Source organism: Cyprinus carpio, chromosome B18 (assembly GCF_018340385.1).
Source record: "Cyprinus carpio isolate SPL01 chromosome B18, ASM1834038v1, whole genome shotgun sequence".
In the NCBI taxonomy this organism is placed as follows: domain Eukaryota; kingdom Metazoa; phylum Chordata; class Actinopteri; order Cypriniformes; family Cyprinidae; genus Cyprinus; species Cyprinus carpio.
This window is the reverse complement of record NC_056614.1, coordinates 18,686,983-18,709,034: the sequence shown is the minus strand read 5'-3', so window position 1 is coordinate 18,709,034 and position 22,052 is coordinate 18,686,983. Positions and strand designations below refer to the sequence as shown.

The 22,052-nt window shown below is 37.7% G+C and overlaps 3 protein-coding genes across 7 annotated transcripts in view; all 3 read right to left on the bottom strand.

The window, feature by feature from the left end:
* Window positions 1-677: 677 nt before the first annotated feature.
* On the bottom strand, window positions 678-15,644 carry tango6 (transport and golgi organization 6 homolog (Drosophila)). 2 transcript variants are annotated; one of them, XM_042744184.1, is made up of 18 exons: window positions 15,514-15,644; window positions 14,443-15,092; window positions 13,885-14,001; window positions 13,637-13,784; window positions 12,715-12,824; window positions 12,378-12,540; window positions 12,168-12,235; window positions 11,943-12,055; window positions 11,686-11,862; window positions 11,012-11,138; window positions 10,584-10,778; window positions 10,112-10,246; window positions 9,359-9,880; window positions 8,065-8,122; window positions 6,479-6,637; window positions 5,120-5,271; window positions 3,251-3,364; window positions 678-1,442 (listed from the first exon to the last, which is right to left on the bottom strand). In XM_042744184.1, the coding sequence occupies exons 1-18, from the start codon at window positions 15,569-15,571 to the stop codon at window positions 1,266-1,268; spliced, it is 3,243 nt and encodes a 1,080-aa protein (XP_042600118.1). In that variant the 5' UTR covers window positions 15,572-15,644; the 3' UTR covers window positions 678-1,265. The 2 variants fall into 2 exon arrangements, with proteins under 2 accessions (XP_042600118.1, XP_042600119.1); XM_042744185.1 differs by having other exon boundaries at window positions 12,715-12,821.
* A 439-nt stretch (window positions 15,645-16,083) lies between these two features.
* On the bottom strand, window positions 16,084-17,940 carry il17c (interleukin 17c). Its single transcript, XM_019125070.2, has 3 exons — window positions 17,835-17,940; window positions 17,447-17,694; window positions 16,084-16,825 (listed from the first exon to the last, which is right to left on the bottom strand). The coding sequence occupies exons 1-3, from the start codon at window positions 17,838-17,840 to the stop codon at window positions 16,591-16,593; spliced, it is 489 nt and encodes a 162-aa protein (XP_018980615.1). The 5' UTR covers window positions 17,841-17,940; the 3' UTR covers window positions 16,084-16,590.
* Window positions 17,941-19,340: 1,400 nt separating this feature from the next.
* zc3h18 (zinc finger CCCH-type containing 18) overlaps window positions 19,341-22,052 on the bottom strand; it is a 32,541-nt gene continuing 29,829 nt past the window's right edge. For all 4 annotated transcript variants that reach the window (XM_042744180.1, XM_042744182.1, XM_042744183.1 and 1 more), the window contains exon 19: window positions 19,341-20,348. In XM_042744180.1, coding sequence (XP_042600114.1) covers window positions 20,135-20,348 — 214 coding nt within the window. In that variant the 3' untranslated portion in view covers window positions 19,341-20,134. The remainder of the gene's footprint in view (window positions 20,349-22,052) is intronic.

The window sequence follows — 22,052 nt, the reverse complement described above, 5'->3', positions numbered from 1 at the left end:
TTAGGAATTATATATATTCTGGTTTCTCCTTTTTCTCTAAGTTTCTGAACACAGAAAACATCAGAATTGGTCTACATGAAGTCTAAATGGGCCTTTAGACTTGTACTAGATTCTTACTTTCTAAAAGAGCGTTACTGACCTTGTAAATGTTTCATCTGTGCATATCTTTTTTTTTTTTCCTCCAAAATGTAATAACTGCAGCATTTAGCAATGGCGTTCCATTGTTATTGAACGCCTCCAAAATTCCTGTCCTACATTTTTCCTGCTTCACTCAGAAATATTTAAAGGGATAGTTTACTCAAACATAAATATTCTGCCATCATATACTCATTCCCATGCTGTTCCAAACCTGTATGACTGACTTTTGTGAAACAAAAAAAAATATTTTAAATGTTTGTTACCAATCAGTTTTGATATCCATGGATATCATTTCTTAAAATGTAATTTTACATTTCACAGAGGAAAGAAAGTGCCTTATGTGTTTTCTTTTTTACAGTGTGAACTACTTTTAGCAGGTGAATGGTTGGTTCACATCCACTACCTTACAGCACAGGAACTTGGGGCACTGCAGCCTAACCCAGATGTTTGGACATGTGCTTACACTGACTTTAAAACAGTCCTAGCAAAGGGGAAAAGAAACGGTTAACGACAGAATAATTTAAACACATTAGACAATCTTTGGAAAAAATAAGCACTTTTATTTTATTCCAGAGGCACCTCATGACCAAACTAACATTTTGAGTTTTTGTATTTACTTGGTATTTAACCAGCTCTGCTTTGGTGCAGACCCAAGAGGTCAGGCAGCCATAGAGACGGTTAACATGAATGGAAAGTTTCAGTATTGTGCACAGGGAGAAAATTTAGGAGAATGACTAATTGCCCTGTCGTATCTTACCAATGATGTCATGACCTAGCCATTTTTATATGTTCCACAAACATTCGATAAAAAGCAAACAGGCATTTTATCACGAGTGCAGAAAAGAGAGGAAAGCAGCTACCGCAGAGCTCTTCACACAGATATATCGCTTGTGGTGCCCTCTAACCCCAGTGTACCAGAGAGCAAAAGCCACAACGCCAGTTTATCAATGCTAAGACATTTTTTTCTGGCTTGAGAATGAAAATATAGCTGTGAAAATGATTATAAGAAAGAAAAACCCTGAAATGTATAAATCTTTCAATTACTACAAGTATAAATTTAATGGATGGTGGAACTCTAAGACAAAATCCTCTGTCTACAACAAGGTCATGTTAGTCCTGGAGCGTTTTCAAGGAAGTACCACAATCCTTTTCTCAAGTTTCTGCTGAGGGAAGATGAACCTCTTCATGACATCATCCAGCTCCTCCAGAGCAATTTGAGCGTGGAGTACAGCCACCTCATCTGGATCCGACCGCACCACCCACTTCAGAGCCCGATACAGCTCCAATAAAACATCCCCAAGAACCTGAAAAAGCAGAAGGGGAGAGAAAAACACTTAGTAAGCAGATGTACTGTTTTACTGTACAATGCAATGTGAGAAAAAGAACAAACAAGGAAGAGAAAATAACAAGTACAGTATATGTCTCTTGAGGCAGATGGTCTCTTGACCTTCTCCTTCACAGCAGGAGAGCGCTTTCGTGAGCAGTCAGCGGTTTTAACTTCACACTAAAAGGACACCAGCCGTTGTGACTTAAGGTTTACCTGGACGCTCCATCTCATTACTTACTGCAACAGCTGTACCAAGTAACAACCGTTCCTCATACCAGAAGGACCTTTGTGAAGCTGCATCCTGGGAAACCCAACAGACGGTGATGACAGATATGACTTTACACCCAGGCCAATGCCAAGGTGCATGCAAGGGACAGCACCGCCTGAGCCTGTCTGGTAAAATCTGTCCTATAAAGTACATGTGCAAATATTTCAAGACTACGGTGGACATTGGAGCTGTAAATCAGGGGCTCAAAGTATAAAAGGTCATTTGCAGCAGCAGTGACCAGTTCAGTCGGCTCTATCTTTATTTATAAAACACAATCTGAAAAATACATATATATTTTCTGAATGTAATTGTATAATTTTTATTATACATTTTTTTTTTTAATGTTAAAATGCAATTGTTAAAAGTAATTGTTTAATTATTTATTTCAGTTTATTTGGGTTCATTAAGGATTAGTTTTTATTTTCTCTAACAATAATAAAGCTGGACAAATTTGACAACTAGAATGTCATTATCATTCAAGACATATTCACGGTTTAAAATCATTCCATTAGAGGAAAATTATGGTTAGCATAAGTGGTATCAAAGATCAAATATCTCCCTTTCATATCTCCTGTGGCATTCTTGTGATTCATACCCCATTGCATTACACAAAATATATTTAAATAAGTTAACTGAAATATGATTTTAACCCTGCATTATGGGAGAACAGAACTGTAGTCTGTAAAGTCTGAATTGCAATTGACTGCCAAGCCTGCTGACAACATCAAAAAACATTATTATTAATAAAATGTTTAAATCAGTCAGTGGTGTGATTCATATGATCTTACAACAGGCTAAACATCTGTTAAAGATGGCTGCTAATAGTCCAATGGATCAAAGACTCAATGTTCTGGCATCCAAGTAAGCTCTGATTGGTTAATACAGTTACAGCTGTAACTCTAAACTTGTGATACATAGGCCATAATACTTTATAAAAGGATTCAAAGCAAACTTCTAACCAAAAAGTTAAATTTTATTACCTCTTCCTGAACAGTTCATGTTCTTGTTCAGTTCAACGTCTTGGCAACAACACTCTAACATAGCAGGTAGAATTTCTGTATGATCAAGGACAACCTTTTCTTTTGAAAAAATCCTATGGTTTAGATTAGTATTACTTTTACTCATCATGTACCAAATGACCTGTAGGAGCTATTATCCCAAATGAAAGCCATCTTTGGGAAAGTGATCAGGGCCGTGGGAACGAGGGTGTCTGCTGATAGTGATGATTAGACATAGCAGGTGACCTCTAAATAAGAGAGTAGAACATTACAGCTGCTGTTCATAAGTCCAGATGCTGGAAGAATTCCCCCCACTGAACACGTGTGTTGATCTGATTACACCAGATTGGCAGACCTAACAACCTACTCTATAAACTCATAAATAAGACATATTCTGTAAACTGTAAAATACTAATTAATTTTACTTAAAAATACATGAATACAAAAAGCCTTTTATATTCCTTTAATAAAAGCAACTGCATAATAGTTTCATGATTAACTGATCACAAATACACTCACCTGAGTGGTTTTATCACTAAGGCCCCTAATAACAAGAGCAATGACGTGGACCGCAGCTCTTCGAACCTCTGCTTCTTTGTCTGTCTTTATCAGGGCGGTGAGACACGTGCTCAGCTGCAGGAATCAGCATATAAACAGAGGTCAAACACAAGAACGAACACAGGCCACAAAGATCTGCAATGCTGCACTAGTTGATCTTAATGTCAATGCAGCAGGTCGATTGATGTCTAAACACATGCACACGGGTTTGCAGAAGGCTAATCGTCAAGACGGTGGAGAACAGCCTGTTGCAGACGAGCGCTTTCATGAATAAGCAGCCCAGTTAGTCACACTGACAGAGATGCTTATTCATGAAGATCTCTAGACCACTGCTGCAGCTCAGCCGCTTACAGTAGATTTTCTCAACAAACGTATGTACAAGCACTGAAAAAACTGCATTCCAACTGTGCAAAGCAGTCACACATTTCATATTTTGGGACAAGTTTTAAAGAATACTAGATCTGCAATTCCTAAAGGAAATATCAATGCTTGCAAGGCAGCAAAAGTATAACGCTAAAGGCCAGATATGCTTTTATTATTTACTGCATAAAAATAAGGTACTTTAGGGGTGGGTATCCATACAGATTGATTTGATTCTAATTCACAAGTTCTCAAATCGATTTGATTAAATTCTGATCTATTTGGGTATATTTCATTTATTAATGTCCATTTCACTTACATATGAAAGAAAAAAAAAATCAACAAATTAATCAGATCACAAGAGTCATTTGTATCATGAACTGTACAAATGCTGTACAAACATGTCTGCATCAGCCACTGAAAATAATAAGAGTAAAAGACCAATCTTGGGATTTTAAAGGGATAGTTCACCCCAAAATTAAAATTCTGTCATTAATTACTCGCCCTCATGTCATTCCAAACCTGTAAGACCTTAGTTTATCTTAAGAACACAAATTAATATATTTTTTGATGAAATCCGAGAGCTTTCTTAATAAAGTTATTTTTGTTTCATTCAGTACACAAAAAGTATTCTTGTAGCTTCATAAAATTAAGGTTGAACCACTGATGTCACATGGACTATTTAACGATGTCCTTACACAAAAGCTCTTGGATTTCATCAAAAAATATATTTGTGTTCTTAAGATAAACTAAGGTCTTATGGGTTTAGAATGACATGAGGGTGAGAAATTAATGACAGAATTTTCATTTTTGGGTGAACTATCCCTTTAAAAATTAATGAAAAGCATTATTTTTCTTCCCCTTTTCTGTTGGCTATGTAAGAATCAATACGATGCATAATCAACACATTATGTGCCACTTTTACAGACAGCTTTAAATTAGGTCACTATTTAAAAAAAACAATCTAGAATGCAAATGAATTGAAGTAAGAAAACCAAATAAAATTCAATATGCAAATACTGTCATCGCTTTCAGTTTAAAATCACAAATTCTACATATAATATTCTAAAAATTCTAAAAATGTGATGATTTTGAATGGTAAAGATTCTAAAAATAGGACATTGTCATTCCATAATCAATTGCTACATTAAGATCTACAGTCAAGAAATTGATTTTAAAGAGCAAATCAGTTAATTGACGCAGTTCAGGTTCATCCATCTACCACCCAGCTGTGCTTGCAGAAACCCTGATCTCAGCACTAGACGTGGTAATCTCGTGAAGAGAGATGTATGCGTGTACACACACACACAGCTGTGCAGAGTAAAGAGAACGATGACATCAGACTAAAAGCAGCCTTGGGGGTCTGCTTAAAAAGAACTAATTACAGACTAAATGACACACAGAATCAGCTTTTCATCAGCTTGACTGGTTGTCTTGACTTTTAGGTTTTGAATTCTAGAGTGGTACTACCTCTTGCGCCATTGATCCGAGGGAAAAGTTGAGACGTTGACAGAGTTCACCCAAATTAGAGAGTCCGCTGGCACGCACACTACTGTCCTCATCTCGTGTGCCACTCAGGAACACACCAATCAGAGGGCGGCCATAGTGTGGAGCAAGATCACCTAAAAGATTAATGACAAAATTATTTGTACAGATCTATAAAGACAAACAGTCTTTAAATAATACAAAAATTAACTAATTCTTTCTAATACCACATATACAGTGCACCGGATGAGAGCTCCAGTCTGAACACACATCAAACACACACTCAAACACACACAAAGCTGAAGTCGCCACTCCTCTTCCAATCTCTCCATCTCGGTGTGAAAGTCTGAGAAAGTCCAAAGAACGTTCCTACAGCATGAGCAAAGTCACTAAACTAGGATTTTTTTGGCTTGTATGAAAAGGACTCCGATAAACAACTCCTCCTCACACTAATAGGTATTAGTGTAAGAGAAATTTGCATTCTTTATAGGAAATTATTAAGGATAAAACAAGACAAAAGCAATTAAAACGGCTACCAGGTAGGTCCAGAGGGTCTTGCTACCCACAGCTGATTTTTCTGGGTCTTTTTGAGACATCATTCAAACTCTACAAAACCTTCCAGATCCCATGTGCCAGGACCTATTCAGACATGAATGTCCACTTCTTCGGCTGACCAATCCTCTAAACAGATCAAAAGAGCTTTAATGGCTGTTGGGGACTAGACTTATGAGAAAGGGGAGGAAAAAGAAAGCGGTAAGAAAAAAGTACCACACAATTCTTTGATCCTGTGCTTCTTGTTAACTGTGGCCATCTGTCCAGGCCCCTTATTAAGTGACCAGTTTAATTAGAAACCAGAGGTACACTTATGCGGGAAAAGGATTTTTTAAATTACAGTCTAGATGTGTACATTTTGAAACAGCATGTTAGATATTAAGTTATTACAAAGACAAGGATTTTGGGATTGAAATCAGTGTCCCATTAGATAATACTCATGGGTTGAAAATGTAAATTGAGCTCAAGTGTGCGGGTGAAGTGTGTGATGCCCCCTGCTGTGTGTGAAGGCACTATGAAAGTGACAGAGAGCTGTGAGACTCATTGTGCGGTTTCAGTGGACTGTAGCAGCTGTTGGGCTTTTTCAGAGCTCGGTCTGTTAGCGTTAAGGAGCCAGGCCAAGACGACATGTCTCAGACCCAGACTGAATGACCTCGAGACACAATGAATAAGCACACACTTGTGTTGAGGATACGGCACTGCCCAGATCTGACAAACAGGTCCTGAAATGAAGCATGTTTATTAAAAGAAAGTTTTCTGAAAGAAATAGAAAAAAGAAAGAACTGTGCTCACCCATGGCCCTGCTGGCTCTCATTAAAACCTCGCCCACTTTGAGGCGTGTCTCTAGGGAGCGCTCCCTTTTGGGGGAACCGACAGTCGCACCAGTCTGATACTCTCCCAGCAGTCTCTCCAGAATCTGTTCAGGAAAAGTGTCAGCCAACACTGCCAACCCTGAAACAGAAAAAAAGAAACAAGAGCTTAGAAAAAAAAGACTGAACGTCTGACAGATCCTCTTTAAGACTGGATGAATAAAAACCACAACAGGCTGCCAGAGCATTAAAACCTTAACTCAGCTATTCCTCAATAGGGCTAAAAAAGGTTGAGATGGTCCTATATGACTATTTATGGACAAGAGGTGAGATCATATTGGTTGCAAACAGAGCTGGTTTGGCTAATCAACCCAAAACAGATCACTCAAATCTGTTTGCTGGCCCAAAAGCAATGTTCTTGTAAATCCCAAGGCTGTTTCTTAAAATAACCTGAGATTGATTCAGTAGTTTCTGAGAAAGACACATATACAAAGAAGATCCTCCACAACTGCTTATCAATATACACTATTGTTCAAAAGTCTGAGAAAGAATTTTAACATTTTTAAAAGAAGTCTCTTATGTTCACCAAGGCTGCATTTATCTGATCACAGTACAGCAAAACAGCAATATTATGAAATATTATTACAATTTAAAATAACTGTTTTGTATACTAATATTTTAAAATGTAATTTTCTCCTGTGATGGCAAAGATAATTTCAGCAGCCTTTACTTCAGTGTCACATGATCCTTCAGAAATCATTCTTATATGCTGATTAGCTGCTCAAGAAATATTTCAACATATTTTCTATGTTAAAAACGTGTTCTGCTTAATATATTTGTGTATACCGTGATTCCTTTTTTAAGGATTCTTTAATAAACAGAACCTTCAAAAGAACCATATTTATTTGAAATAGAATGTTTTGTAAACAATGTAAAAATGTAAACTTCTTATTATCAAATTAATGTCTATATAAAAAAATAAAAATAACTAAACTCTTACTGACCTCAAAACTTCTGAATGGTAGTATATATAAAAAAAATAAATAAAAAAAAATAATTAGTAGTAATAAGTAGTAAAAATTAAATTCTATTCAGATTCACCTGAAAACATAACTACCATAATTACTACATTGATGAGCTCAGGAAATGGATGCTTTATCTATTTATTACAGTACGCCTAAGCAAAAAATCTGGTCTTTTAACAAGTGAAAGGTTTAAAAGGTCTGTATTCTTTAAGAACGAGTGACTGGGAGATGAGTGTGGGAGCTGAACACATATTATAATGTGCCGAGGTAAAGCTGACAGTGAATCCTGCTGGCAAAGTAAATCAGGTCAATGTAATGTCTGTGCTTTACGCCTCCATTTACAACAAACCCATTCAACCAGTCAAAACCAAGCTGTTCTATTATGTACCATCACAGCTACAAATAAACCAAATTTTGACATTAATTTCTTAAAACCATCAATAGTCATGAAAAAACAAAGGCAAATGCAGGTGTGATTGTCATATTTTGTTGTACTTCTAAGAAATTCAGGTTGATTTCTTTCTTGAACTAATGAATGAATTACCTTGAATGGCAGACAGATACACAAAGGAGTCTTCATGCTCCAGGTTTTCCAGAAAGAGCTGCAACACATTGAAATAATTCAGTGAAAGCTGAGCAAAGAATTAAGGCAGAGTTAATTAATTCCTTCGTCTAATTATCGCTGACAGTTTTTCAAGAAACCATTAGCTCAGCTCTAAGCACGTTTACAGTAATGCAAATTAAAACATGTCTGTGGCCTGCGGATTTAAGAGATTTAAATAAGTTGATGTGAGGTGAAGTAGTATGACTTGAGAGAGAATAAAAGAATAACCTAAATGTGTTAATGACTCGATCAAAAAAAAGGCAAAACCAGACACAATATATATCCAAAACTTATGAATGCATCAAAAGGGAAGGAAAAAAACTTAATCGACTTCCCAGAGGTACACATATATTACTGGGTGTTGTCATAGTTGTGACATTTGTGTCCATGCTTATGTGTGAATTGGTTCTATTTATGAAGCAATGGACACAGAAGAGGCTCTTATTACAGAGAATATTAGATGAGACACTGCAGAAAGCTGCTCATCATAACTAGATCCCATGAGAGTCTTCTGGTGCCCTCAAGCAAGAGGTTTTCAACACTAAACATCCCACCTCATTTATAAAACATGGTCTAGACCCTCACCCACCCTCAGGAATAGCACACGAGAATGAGGAACATTGAAAATCACTGGCCCATATTAACAGTGTCACCCAGGAAAGAGTCTACACATACTCCAGGAGAGATGTGTACGTGACACCTGGCTTTTAGCATCAGAGAGAATAATGCATACTGAGAGAATAAGTATTTTACAGATGCTATAATGATCAGTGGCATCAAAGCGCAACTCTAGAACTAAAAATTACCAAAAAAACAAAACAAAAAAAACCTTATGGAGGAAATATTTTTATAACCTAAATAAAAAGAAAATTCACCAGGCATTTAGAGTTAACAGTAATAGATGAACTGGAAATCGTACACAGGAATAAATAAATATCATATATTTATCAAAATAAGGTAAATCCAACCACTCTCAAATCGTGCACAGTGGAAAATGTATTTTAAGAAAATTCACGCTAGGCCAGTTTTATTATGCACTGGCTCTCCATTGTACAAACACAAACACACACACATATATACTGTATATTTATATATATACATATATATATATATATATATACACATATACACACACACATACATATACATATACATATATACATACACACACACACACACACACGTGTATATATATATATATATATATATATATATATATAAAAAAAAAACTTACTGTTAGTAGTTTGTCCTTGTTCTGCAATGCCTCTTTGTCTCCATCACTAACAGAGCGGGTCAGTAAACGCAGAGCTACAGCTCGAGTGGGCACATCCGGGTCACAGGCCTCCAACAGGCACTCAGAGAAAGCTTTACTGGATGAGGGTTCAGAATTACCATAATTGGGTATTACTCCAGTTCTCTGAATGTCATTAACTTTAGGTGTTGCACCAGAGTCTGTTGTATGTTTGGGATGTGAGATTGGTTGTGAGCGGTCCTGTTGTCTGGAAGGAACTCTAGATGACTGTGTACGAGCTGGGAGGGAGTTTGAACTGTGGCCCGCAGGTTGAGCAGGACTTTGGGCAGAAGTGTGCTGGGTGGCAGTTTTGGGGACAGTTTTAGGGCGATAAGCCCCATGTGTGGCAATAGTGGCTCTCAGATCAGACGCCAGCTCCTGGATGACTGGCTCTGGGTGCTGCTGGGAAATCTGCTCAAGGTGGGGCAACAGTTCACCCATTGATGAATAATCATCTGCAGTGAGCTGAAAGAAGATATACACAGGCACAAATGTGTAATAAATAATACATAAGAGGTCCACAAAGATTTTTCATTTACATTCAGTCATTTAGCAGATGCTTTTATCCAAAGCGACTTACAAATGAGGACAATAGAAGCAATCAAAACCAACAAAAGAGCAATAATATGTAAGGGCTATGACAAGTCTTGGTTAGTCTAACGCAGTACAGCAGCAAAATGTATAATAATACACTACCTCAGCAGCTCCAGAAAGTAGAGTGGCCACAAGCCCCATTCCCATGCTGAGAGTCTGACTCTCCACTGGGCTGTCAGTGCCACGCTCCAGACTAACACATGCCCTCTGCAGCATGGAAACTATAAACCCAAGCACCTGTATGCAGAAAGAGCAATGTATTGCTGGCATATAAATGTCACACCTTCTCCTAGTATCACTACATAAATTAGCACAACTGTGCCAAAAGAGTCTCATACTCGTGTCCTAAATAACCCTCAGAGAGAAGATATTAATTTTTGTGAGTTAAGTGGAACAGATCTGGCCAGGAGAGGATGTCCTCTATTTTTAGATGCCCCCTATTAAAACCTCAGTCAAATAAGAGCAGAAAATACAAAATGTTAAAACAGCTTAAAAGATTTTAAGGGAAGAGAAAAGAGGGAACAATTTCACATGCTTAAATAACATTGATCGCATGATCTTTTCTACATCACACCTGAGTGGGTTTGCGGAGCAGCTGTGTGTATGGAAGACCGTCACACATGATGGCCAACACCTGCAGCAGAGCCAGTCTCTGTCCATGTCCACTCACACGCCCCAGCAGGTGCTGCTCTAACTCCAGCAGGGTCATAGATGAGGTGTCCACTTCCTGCTCAACCTCCTCCTGCTCAGCTGCCACAGCTGTTAAATCCTGGAAACAGCACGAAACGGATATATCAGATGTTGCAAGAGGTTTCACCACCTTAAGTGTAGCATGCTTTCAGCATCCACTTTCAAATTCAAACCACTTTTATAGCATCCACCAAAGTCAAGAGGCCTCAAGTTTTGCTTTAGAGTCATAAAAACATCTTTAGAACCTTTATTTATCATGTGTGTTACAGTTTAGAGCAGCAGTTACAAATGTTGACTGGCAGGGGTCAGCACCTGCAGCAGCAGTAGAAAAAACTCTCCAGGCAGGTCACTGTCCTTCATCTCTCCCAATAACTGCACCAGACACTGCACTCTCCACTGCTCACCTGAGACCTTCTCATAAAGGGCGTCATCTTCATCACTGCCAAAACACACAGAAAGAGAAACAGGTAATGATAATGATTTGATATGCTTTGCTACATACACTACCATTCAAAGCTTTCTTATGCTCATCAAGGCAGCATTTATTTAATCAAAAATACAATCAAAATAGTGTTTTCTATTTTAATAAATTTTAAAATATAATTTATTTCTGTGATGGTAATGCTGAATTTTCAGCAGCCTTTACTCCAGTCTTCAGTGTCACAAATTCTTTCAGAAAAAATTCTAATATGCTGATTTGGTGCATGAAAGAATTATACATATTATAGAAGTTTTAAAAATAACTTGCTAACCCCACATTTTGTAAACGGTAATTCAGGGTAGCTGATGGTTGATATTATACTGATACAATATTATACAAATTCATCACTAGGCATTTAAAAACATGCATTCATCGTTTCAAAGCTCTCTGTTTATTTTAGAGTTGAGAAAAAGAGTCATCTAGCTGATCGATATATTCTGACTCATATATTACAATTTTCCACAAAACAGTACATAATTATTGTTGGGTTCTCTGTTAATAATACCTGATAGGCTCTCTGACCGTAAGTCTGGCCCCTCCTTCACTGCCAGGTGAGAACTGAAAGCCATGTCTGACTCCACTAACTTCTCCCAGCAGTCCACACAGATGTTTCAGCTGCGAAAGAGCAACCGAGTGCTCTGAGTGAGACAGGAACCATATCAGGATCTCCTGACATGATGTGCTATAAGGAACAACCACTTTTAGTCCAAACATATAATGATTTATAAATACTTCAGCCATAAATTCAGAATGCACACTGACCGTAAATGAGAGACATTCTGTTTGGTGAAGCAAAAGAGACTGAACAGTGTTGAGATGACATCTGCTAGAGCTTTCAGCAGCACTTCTGATGGACTGCTACCCACCACACAAATCTGACCAGAATGAAACACCACTCTTATGTAACTGATGATATTGCAGTTTCGTAGTTTTTTCTTCATATAATTTATGATATGGTGCTTAAACAATACAGAATGCTTTGCTTACTTTATATACATCCTCAATACAGCGAGTCAGCTCCCACTCCTGCACTCCATCCTGGGATAGATCATCTCCTGCAAAAGCTTATCAGTTAATTTTATAATGCTCAAAAGGCTACATGCAACTCTTGATGCAGCTTTATCACTCAGAGCATAACAACCTATATCAATCAGCCACTACAGAATGCTTTACCAGACTCCTAACACACATACTAACCAGTTCCCTCTGCAGAGTGATGAAGGGGAGAGAGAAGAGGAAAGAGAAGGAATCGCTGCGCAAACTCAGGCCGTTCTTGGACCATGATGAGTGCCGCCCTGGTGGCCACTCTCTGGAACTGCTGTGCAGTCAGCTTGTCTTTGAAATGCAGAAGCTCCAGAACCTAAATCCAGTGACATTACATCCTATAATTAGAGTCAATCTTAGACAATCTGCATATATTTTTAGTAAACGGATAACAATACACTGTTACTTTTGTTATTATATGACTATTACTATGTTTTGCAAACCAAACAAAACTCTAGATCATCATTATGGCAATAATGCACTACTTTACCTGTGGACACACTTGACTGTAATAACTCTCAGCAGAGAGAGACTGCTGAGGACAGGCGGCAAGTATCTTGGCCACAGCATCACATTTCCTCCAGTCAGAGTCGCCACCTGCTGGTCAGAAATGTGAAACACAGGCTAAAAAAGAATGCCACATTGAATCCCACGATAAATCCACTGGAAACACATTGGGAATTTTTTGTTATGTACTGGATGAAAATATACATGTTTTCCACCACCATTCAAAAAATTATGATTCCATAAGTTATGATTCCATAACTTCCAAAATTATGATTCCAACCTGCTGACACTGTGCTGTTTATAGAATAGGCAAAACATAATTGCTCACTTATTGCCATGTCTCCTATTTTTAGTTCTATCCAGTCTAACCCAGGCATCTACCCTGGGGGTAATTGTTTTAGGAGACAGGACACAGTTCCAGGATATTGCATTTCATGGAATAAAACTGACAATAAAAAAACAGAGCTGGAACACAGGTGGCAAATGTATTTATACTCATGCACAGGGCATAAAGGACAAATAGGTTACCAATTATACATAACAGTCATAAATGATAAAAGAAAAAGTAAATAAAAGGGTATTTATAGAAATGTAAAATGTTTTTAAAAAATTATTATTTTTAACCTTTTTTTTTTTTTTTAGTAAATATACTATATTTGGGTTGCATCACTGAACGAGTGTTGAAACAAGTTTTGAAGTCAGTAACAAAACAAATGGCTGGTATAATGCTCTCTTATTAATCATTTAAATTAATAATAGCAAATAAAGCACACAAAAAATTCCTCAATTTTACTAAAAACTTATTGTAAAATGTCTTGTAAACTTGATTACATTCCCTCAAACACCTTTTCAGATGTTGAAATTACAAATTCACCATCTGATCTCTTTGCTAAATTCAGCCTTACCTCCGGTCCCCTCTAGGATGGCCCTCACCACTGCCTGGACGCCTTGTGGTTGCATTAACCTGTCAGACAGCAACTGTCCACACAGTCGCCTCAGCCACGCAGGAGCTTGGGTTAGAGCCTTTCCTCCACCTCTGGAACCTGATGATGCCTAGAGAAAATCACAGATTTACACATGGCATGCCTCCATCAATTCACACAAACACTAACACATCAGAAAAAAATACAGAAAGATAGTGGGCAAAACACACCTGTTTAGGACCCCCCTGCAGAACAAGCAGCTCTTTGATGACGATTGGCTGATACACTTTCCTAAGAAGATTGTGGAGTGCTTCTTTGCAGGACTTGCGCTCCTCTACCGTCAGCCCCTGTGGTAGATAAGCAAGGCCAAAATGGTTAAACATTTAGCTTTGGCCAACATGAAACTTGAAAGAATTTTCTGAATTTTGATGTCATACCAGTGAGTCTTCCTATTATTCTTATAGCACAAATATATATGTGTGTTGTGTGTGTGTGTGTGTATATATATATATATATATATATTATATATATATATATATATATATATATATATATATATATATATATATATGTGTGTGTGTGTGTGTGTGTGTGTGTTGTGTGTGTGTGTGTGTGTGTATATATATATATATATATATATATATATATATATATATATATAATTTATATTTGTATAATTCATAATTTATTTATAATCCAGATTGTCCATGGTTTTAGAAACACCGGACCTAAAGAGAGACTATAGGACAAAGTGGTCAAAAAAGTATTCAATATTTGTGTATTTTTACCTTATTGCTGTTTGTACCATCTCCTTCAGGGCGCTTCGGCCGATATGCTAACTGACACAGAGCTGCCATGATGTCCCCCAAATGGCGTGTAAACACAGGTGTTGCTAGGGATGACAGTGCAGACACCTCCAGCAGCACATTAGTGGTGATCAGTAAACGCTGTTCCCCTGCAGGTGCCACATCGTGTCGGACTGCCCCCTCCACTGCTGCCCCGAAAGCTGAGCGCAGCCCCAGAGCCACTCCTACACCAGGAGCTAAATATGGACACAGACCCAGTGTGACCACAAACTGCAGCACAGTGCCCAGTGTCTTTTGCTGGGCCACACTGAGAACATCTGGAGAAAGCGGTGGAGCTGCTTCAGGGGTCGCAGGATTTGGTGCAGTAGGATTCTGGTGAAAGGCTTCCAGGAGGCGGTTGAGGTGACGTGCCAGGCAGAGCAATAAGAGAAGACATTCCTGGACAAAGCTCCAGGTTAGGTCATCCGTATCACTGCACACCCATGTGATGTCTCTTCTGACCTCCTCCAGAAGTTGTCGGGCTTCCGCCAGCTCTTCATCCCCAGATATGTGCTTCTGAAGCTCTGACAGGTTCCTCTGGAGAGCCGACACAAGAGCTGTTTGTGTGCCATGGCCATCGCTCAGCTGAGCCTCTAAAAAAAAGAGTGTGCGTCCATCATTGCGTGCATTACAAAAATTTACAGAACATAAACATCACACAAACCTGCATGACTTTCTTTCTACTGTGAAGCAGAAAATTAGATGTTGGGCAGAATGACAGTCAACATTCAATTAAGTTATTGAAAATATATATACACTGAAATTTAACAGTGAACCGAGTCTACCAGAACCTAGCCAACCTAAAAATCTGCCTGACCTCTAAAGAAAGTCATACACTTTTGGAACAACATAAGGATGAGAAAGCAGCTAACAATGTTTGTTTCTCTTAACATGCGACTGCGAGCAATGCTTCTGCCAGACTAACGTTAGACTAACTGAATTTAGCCAACACACAGTCAACAACACAAAGTGCTTTGACACTTTTTACCACGATTGTAATATATTCTTTCTTACCTCGAATAGGTTTCGTTAATATAGTGAGAGACTTTATTAGTGCTGTGGTCATTTTCATCCACACTGCAACGTGTTGTCTACAAATACTTTGTCGCAATGCTTTAACGTGAATACGGTAGAAGCCTTTCAAAATAAAAGTCCCTCTCTCTCTCTCTCTCTCTCTCTCATTCCCTCTCTCTCTCTCTCTCTCTCTCTCTCTCTCTCTCTCTCTCTCTCTCTCTCTCTCTCTCTCTCCCTCTCTCTCTCTCTCTCTCTCTCTCTATCAATTTTATGACAATTATCATCCACATTTTACATTTTAAGGAATTCTCTGTAATTTCAAAAGGAGGTTAGTTAGGCTATTATACTATAGCGGCATAGCCTATACTTCTGCATAAAGGCACTAAAACAAATGCGACCATAATTTATAAACAATTTAATTTAACTAATAGGCTATATTAGTATTTTTGCAAAACATTATTCAGAGGACTGCTATTATTTATTAATTCATTCATTCTGTGGTGAAATGTCATTCAGGTGCGTTTGAAATTTACCAATAGAGGATTTTACAGATAAGGACAAATGAATGAGTGAAGATCAGCATAGACTTTATTTCTGTTTTACACAACATTAACATTATACCATCTGGACATAATGCAAAGCTGAACAAACAAAAAAACCTTCCGAATACATTTTGTCGTTATCACTGAAACAAACTTAATATAACCATTGCTGTCACTGACAAAGCTGAATTTCACACCTGATTCAAACGAGGACAGGCAGGCGCAAGATCAAAAGTTCACACATTTGCATAATGTACATAACAGTTAAATAAATAGTAAATAAGTTATCATATATATAAATAAATAAAGTCTAAATAAAGTAGTGTTTTACAGTAATATAAATACATCTTCCTTTCAAGAAAGATTATGTTGGTTTGTAAGCTTAAAAAATAAACCATGTGACACATGCAACTTTTCAGCTTATAAATATAAGCATATCAAACAATGTAAGTACCTTATCAAAAATTGCATTTTAAAACAAACACGACATGGTACATGAGACACGTCTCTACAATTCTGGTCTATATAGTAGCTATCATCCTCGCTGAGGAACCGCACAGGTACAGGCTACAGTCACTGACACAAGTTTATACTCTAAGGAGTATTTTTTCGGGTCAGACGGGCAAGGAACCTTCTTCAGGAATAAGCGAGTTTGCTTCACAGGCACTGAGTTGTAGGTCCGATTTTCAACCCCGTTAATGATGCATCCATCACACAGACACTCGGCCTCCTCGTATTTTGAGGGGTACATCTCTGTATCTTCCACTGTTCTGAAAATACAAGGGGATAAAGATACATTATTCATGTAGCAAGTCACTGAAATGAGTTAAATAGATATCACATTTACACACTTGTTTTATTTTGTGATTTTGTATTATTATTTAAACACTAGCCCACTAAACATGCCTCATAATCTCATAATGCTTTCAACAGCCTTGATAAGTAGGCTTTTTCCTATTAATTTTTTCCCACAAAAATAAATAAACAGGCCTATACATTCACATAGCCAGCTTCTGGGTTAATTGCAACATCATATATATATATATATATATTATATATATATATATATATATATATATATATATATATATATATATATATAATGTTTTGAAAATTAGAGAGAGAAAAAACTAAGCTAAAGTAGCTCTTATGAGGAACTGAAAATGACGTAGGCTAATCGATAAAAACGATAGGTACAATATTAAATTATTACATAAAAATATATAAAAGTATGTATCAAAAATCAGTTTTACTGCAAAATATTCAAACATTTAAATCAAATGGTTAAAATTCTAAGAAGGGCGGTTCGGCGACGTCATCAGCACCTTTTTGCAGGGTTCTGATTTCCATGGATTTTTTTAAAATAGCATGATTTAGAGAGCTATATCTACCTTATCCGCCAGGGGGACAGTGAGCGATGGTTGAGCGCTGCTGTTGAAGACCGAACGAAATCTTCACAGGAGTTCGCCGTGTGACGGACGGGCCGGAGGCGCTGGTGTCTGTGTGCGTGCAGAGACTGAAGTAGCTTGTTGTGAATCTTGCTGAACTCATGTTCACATTCACCGAAGCATCCCAGATTCTTTCCTTTCACGATGCTCTCCGACAAGAAGAAGAAAAATATTCCAAAAAACAGCGGAGACTGCAAGATAAAGAATAAACAGATCAATAAAATAAGAGTGTCTTTATAAAGAACATTTACTTTTTTATAGATTAAGATGTCTATTACTTTGTGAAATATGTATCTACTTATCCTACATAAAACATTTTTTTTCTACTTACCCACATAATTCGTTCAAGGTTTATTAGGCTATTAAAACTCCGTTGACCCGCAGTGATGCTCAAGTTTAGTGCTCAGGTTGTGTCGGGCCTGACTGTTATAGCTTTCCTGCACTTGCTGAATTTATATAGGCCTACCTGTTGTATCCATCATCAGGGAAAATCCGAGTCTATGAGGAAATAGTAATAAATATTTACTTCCGTACTTCCTCTTTCAAATGAAGCGCTACATACACAAGCGCATTATATCGCAGGCTACCTGATGAAAAAAAAAACTTCACTTTTTTAGTCTTTTCATTATTAATCAGTCTGTAAAACGATTTCAGTTAACGAAAATGAATGAAAAACTTCAGTGTAAGATCTGTGATATCTGAATGGGCAAGTGGACGTTTATTCTCTCATATGATCAGTAATCCATTTTTTTTCCTGATAGATTTCCTTCATTAAACGCAGTACTTAAAAGTCATCAATACTTCTACATTGTCTTCTTTGATAGGAAAGGGGAGATGTAGGTCCCCATAGTTAACAGATATATTAATATTAAAAAGAAGTGTTGCAAGACTTACCCTGCATTTCACTAAGCCCAAAACTAACAACATTATATAACATGAAGAGGTATCACCAATATTCTGCTTCAGATGGAGAAAATACCCCTTTTTTGAGCATTTTGCGACCTTTTCAAATCCCTGGAAGAGTAAATGTGGAGATGAATTGTGGGAGCCCCCTGAATGTTTTGGACATGACAAAGAGCCCTCAATAACAGGTCATTCACTAACTAAAATTAGCAGATTTGGCTGCCTGTGGGGTTGTCATCACGGGACAAGACCAAGTGAATTTCCCAGCATCATCAGATCAGCCAATCTGAAAAACATCTCCCCAGGAGTCCCCTAAGCATCATGCATAAATTCTATACATTCTACAGGGAATGTGAAACTGATGATTTTGACTATCAATCACACATGGTGACGATTAATTTCACTCACATTCTGGGAGAAATTGTAATAATCAGCATCTACATATTTTGAATATTTAAGTAACTATTATTCATAGCAGACTGCACATTTACACATTCTAATATTTAGTAATGAACTAAACTTTTTTCCACAATGACCCAATACTTTGAAGTCATCTGTTATTTGTATTATATTCAGCTACACTGACACATCAGAAGTGTACAACACTAAATGTACAAATCATGACAGCGTAATCATTTAAAATGATTTATGAAAGAATGTGGGTGTATCATAAAAGAGCATTAAAGATTATTTAACTCCTACAATTTATGACGTATAAAAGCACAAACAAGGGAAGATGAATAATGTTCCAACCCTGTCAATAAATCCCACTAATTCACTGTAAGTATTGATTCTAAGTAGGATAATGGATCAACAAACACGGTTAAGTAATAAAATAAACCCACACAAACCAGTGCACATGCTCTGGAGAAACACATGGAAAGGTCTTCTATAAGATGCAATCTTTGCATTAAAGAAGAATCATTTCAACAGATTTATCTTTATCAAAATAGTTTATTTAGAAGCTTTTTTCGGTCACAAAAAGCAAAAGGGAATTATTCCTTATCTCCGGATATCCCCAGTGCAGCCTCTCACACTTTCAACTAAAAATGAGTGACAAATAAAATACAGGTTTTCACTTGAAAAGCTAGGGGAAACAATGCAGAATCTTAAAAAAGCAATACTTCACATCACTGTCATTGGTTCTCTAGAATCATACACTTTAAGCAACAGGTATTCTGTCACCTGACTTTGTGAAAAACAGCTAAACACGTGGTGGTGGAAAGACTAAATTCATTGCTTTAGGTGGACTTTATTAACTGTAAGGTTATGAAAAGACAGTTCCAGATTCTTTGAGCAGGATCAATGTCAAATGTTGCAGATGCGTCCAGGATGGTCCAATCAGATTAAGCATACGTCTGTCACAACGCACCACATAAAATAACAGAAGTGGGGATAAAGCAACTAGAATATGAGAGAGAAATGTGGCAGGATGAGGAGCAAAAATGTGCGCTGAATGTACAGTTTTTTTTCTTTGAGACACACTACAGTAAAGATTCCATCTTCTTGCGAAAAAAAGTGAACAGGGCTACTTCTCAACTTTACCACATCAATATAAAATCTAGACAACCTCTCTCTGAGGGCAAAACAAGCAGAAATGTAATGGCAGTCTCCTTTCCCTAGGACATTTACACCCTTAGAGTTCAGAACAGCGACCATTTCCCATTTCTGGCAAACACTGGGCGTCGAGAAAACAGATGTCCCAGAAGTTGGATGATGCCGGGTTCATTATTTCCCAGGGATTTTGGCCCTTTTGCGGGCTATGGCGTCTTCGACAGCCTTTAACTGTTTCAGCAGCTCCTCGCGACGAGAAAGGGTGCTGCTCGGCTTGCCCGATCCAGAACTAGAAGCGGATCCAGCCCCGGGAGCAGGTGGTTTACCTGCAGAAACAGCAGCCGGACCTTTCCCAGAAGACTTGGGTGGTGGAGATACAGGACGCTTCCTGGAGAGAGAAAATAGAAGGAATCGAGTCAATTACAAACACAGGATATTTTTAAATCTCTAGTCTTAGTCACACAAAGATAAAGCTTTTATACAAACCCGATTCCAAAAAGTTGGGACACTGTACAAATTGTGAGTAAAATAGGAATGGAATAATTTTCAAATCTCATAAACTTTTATTTTATTCACAATAAAATATAAATAACATATCAAATATTCAAAGTGAGACATTTTGAAATGTCATGCCAAATATTGGCTCATTTTGGATTTCATGAGAGCTACACATTCCAAAAAAGTTGGGACAGCTAGCAATAAGAGGCCGGAAAAGTTAAATGTACATATAAGGAACAGCTGGAGGACCACTTTGCAACTTATTAGGTCAATTTACAACATGATTGGGAATAAAAAGAGCCTCTCAGAGTGGCAGTGTCTCTCAGAAGTCAAGATGGGCAGAGGATCACCAATTCTCCCAATGCTGCGGCAAAAAATAGTGGAGCGATATCAGAAAAGAGTTTCTCAGAGAAAAACTGCAAAGAGTTTGAAGTTATCATCATCTCCAGTGCATAATATCATCCAAAGATTCAGAGGATCTGGAACAATCTCTGTGTGTAAGGGTCAAGGCCGGAAAACAATACTGGATGCCCGTGATCTTCGGGCCCTTAGACAGCACTGCATCACATACAGGAATGCTACTGTAATAGAAATCAAAACTTGGGCTCAGGAATACTTCCAGAAAACATTGTCGGTGAACACAATCCACTGTAGACTGTGGCAAAGTGGAAAACTGTTCTGTGGTCAGACGAATCAAAATCTGAAGTTCTTTTTGGAAAACTGGGGCGCCATGTCATCCGGACTAAAGAGGACAAGGACAACTCAAGTTGTTATCAGTGCCCAGTTCAGAAGCCTGCATCTCAGATGGTATGGGGTTGCATGAGCGCGTGTGGCATGGGCAGCTTACACATCTGGAAAGGCACCATCAATGCTGAAAGGTATATCCAAGTTCTAGAACAACATATGCTCCCTTCCAGACATAGTCTCTTTCAGGGAAGACCTTGCATTTTCCAGCATGACAATGCCAGACCACATACTGCATCAATTACAACATCATGGCTCCGTAGAAGGATCCGGGTACTGAAATGGCCAGCCTGCAGTCCAGATCTTTCACCCATAGAAAACTTTTGGTGCATCATAAAGAAGAAGATGTGACAAAGAAGACCTAAGACAGTTGAGCAACTAGAAGCCTGTATTAGACAAGAATGGGACAACATCCCTATTCCTAAACTTGAACAACTTGTCTACTCAGTCCCCAGACGTTTGCAGACTGTTATAAAAAGAAGAGGGGATGCCACACAGTGGTAAACATGGCTTTGTCCCAACTTTTTTGAGATGTGTTGATGCCATGAAATTTAAAATCAACTTATTTTTCCCTTGAAATGACACATATTCTCAGTTCAAACATTTGATGTCATCTATGTTGTATTCTGAATAAAATATTGAAATTTGAAACTTCCCATCATTGCATTCTGTTTTTATTCACAATTTGTAAATCCACCAAAAACCATTCTAAACATTATAGAAATAAAACACCTTGATCCACTATGCACATAAAACGGGAACTAATGCTGAACAAACATGGGGATTTTTATTTACTTTTTTTTTTTTTATAAAAGCTAGATTAATACTCACGATCACTACTCAACATACA

What these genes read in the sequence shown, in the direction of transcription:
- il17c (XM_019125070.2), bottom strand. An exon ending in CTGTCCCCCTGGCGGATAAG is followed by an intron (nt 16,826 to 17,446) that starts GTAGATATAGCT and finishes TTGTATTTTCAG; the next exon opens with AACAGTGGAAGATACAGAGA.
- tango6 (XM_042744184.1), bottom strand. Translation starts at nt 15,571, where the DNA reads ATGAAAATGACCACAGCACTAATAAAGTCTCTCACTATATTAACGAAA. An exon ending in ATGGTACAAACAGCAATAAG is followed by an intron (nt 14,002 to 14,442) that starts GTAAAAATACAC and finishes TATCTACCACAG; the next exon opens with GGGCTGACGGTAGAGGAGCG. An exon ending in TGCTCCGCAAACCCACTCAG is followed by an intron (nt 10,247 to 10,583) that starts GTGTGATGTAGA and finishes TTCTGCATACAG; the next exon opens with GTGCTTGGGTTTATAGTTTC.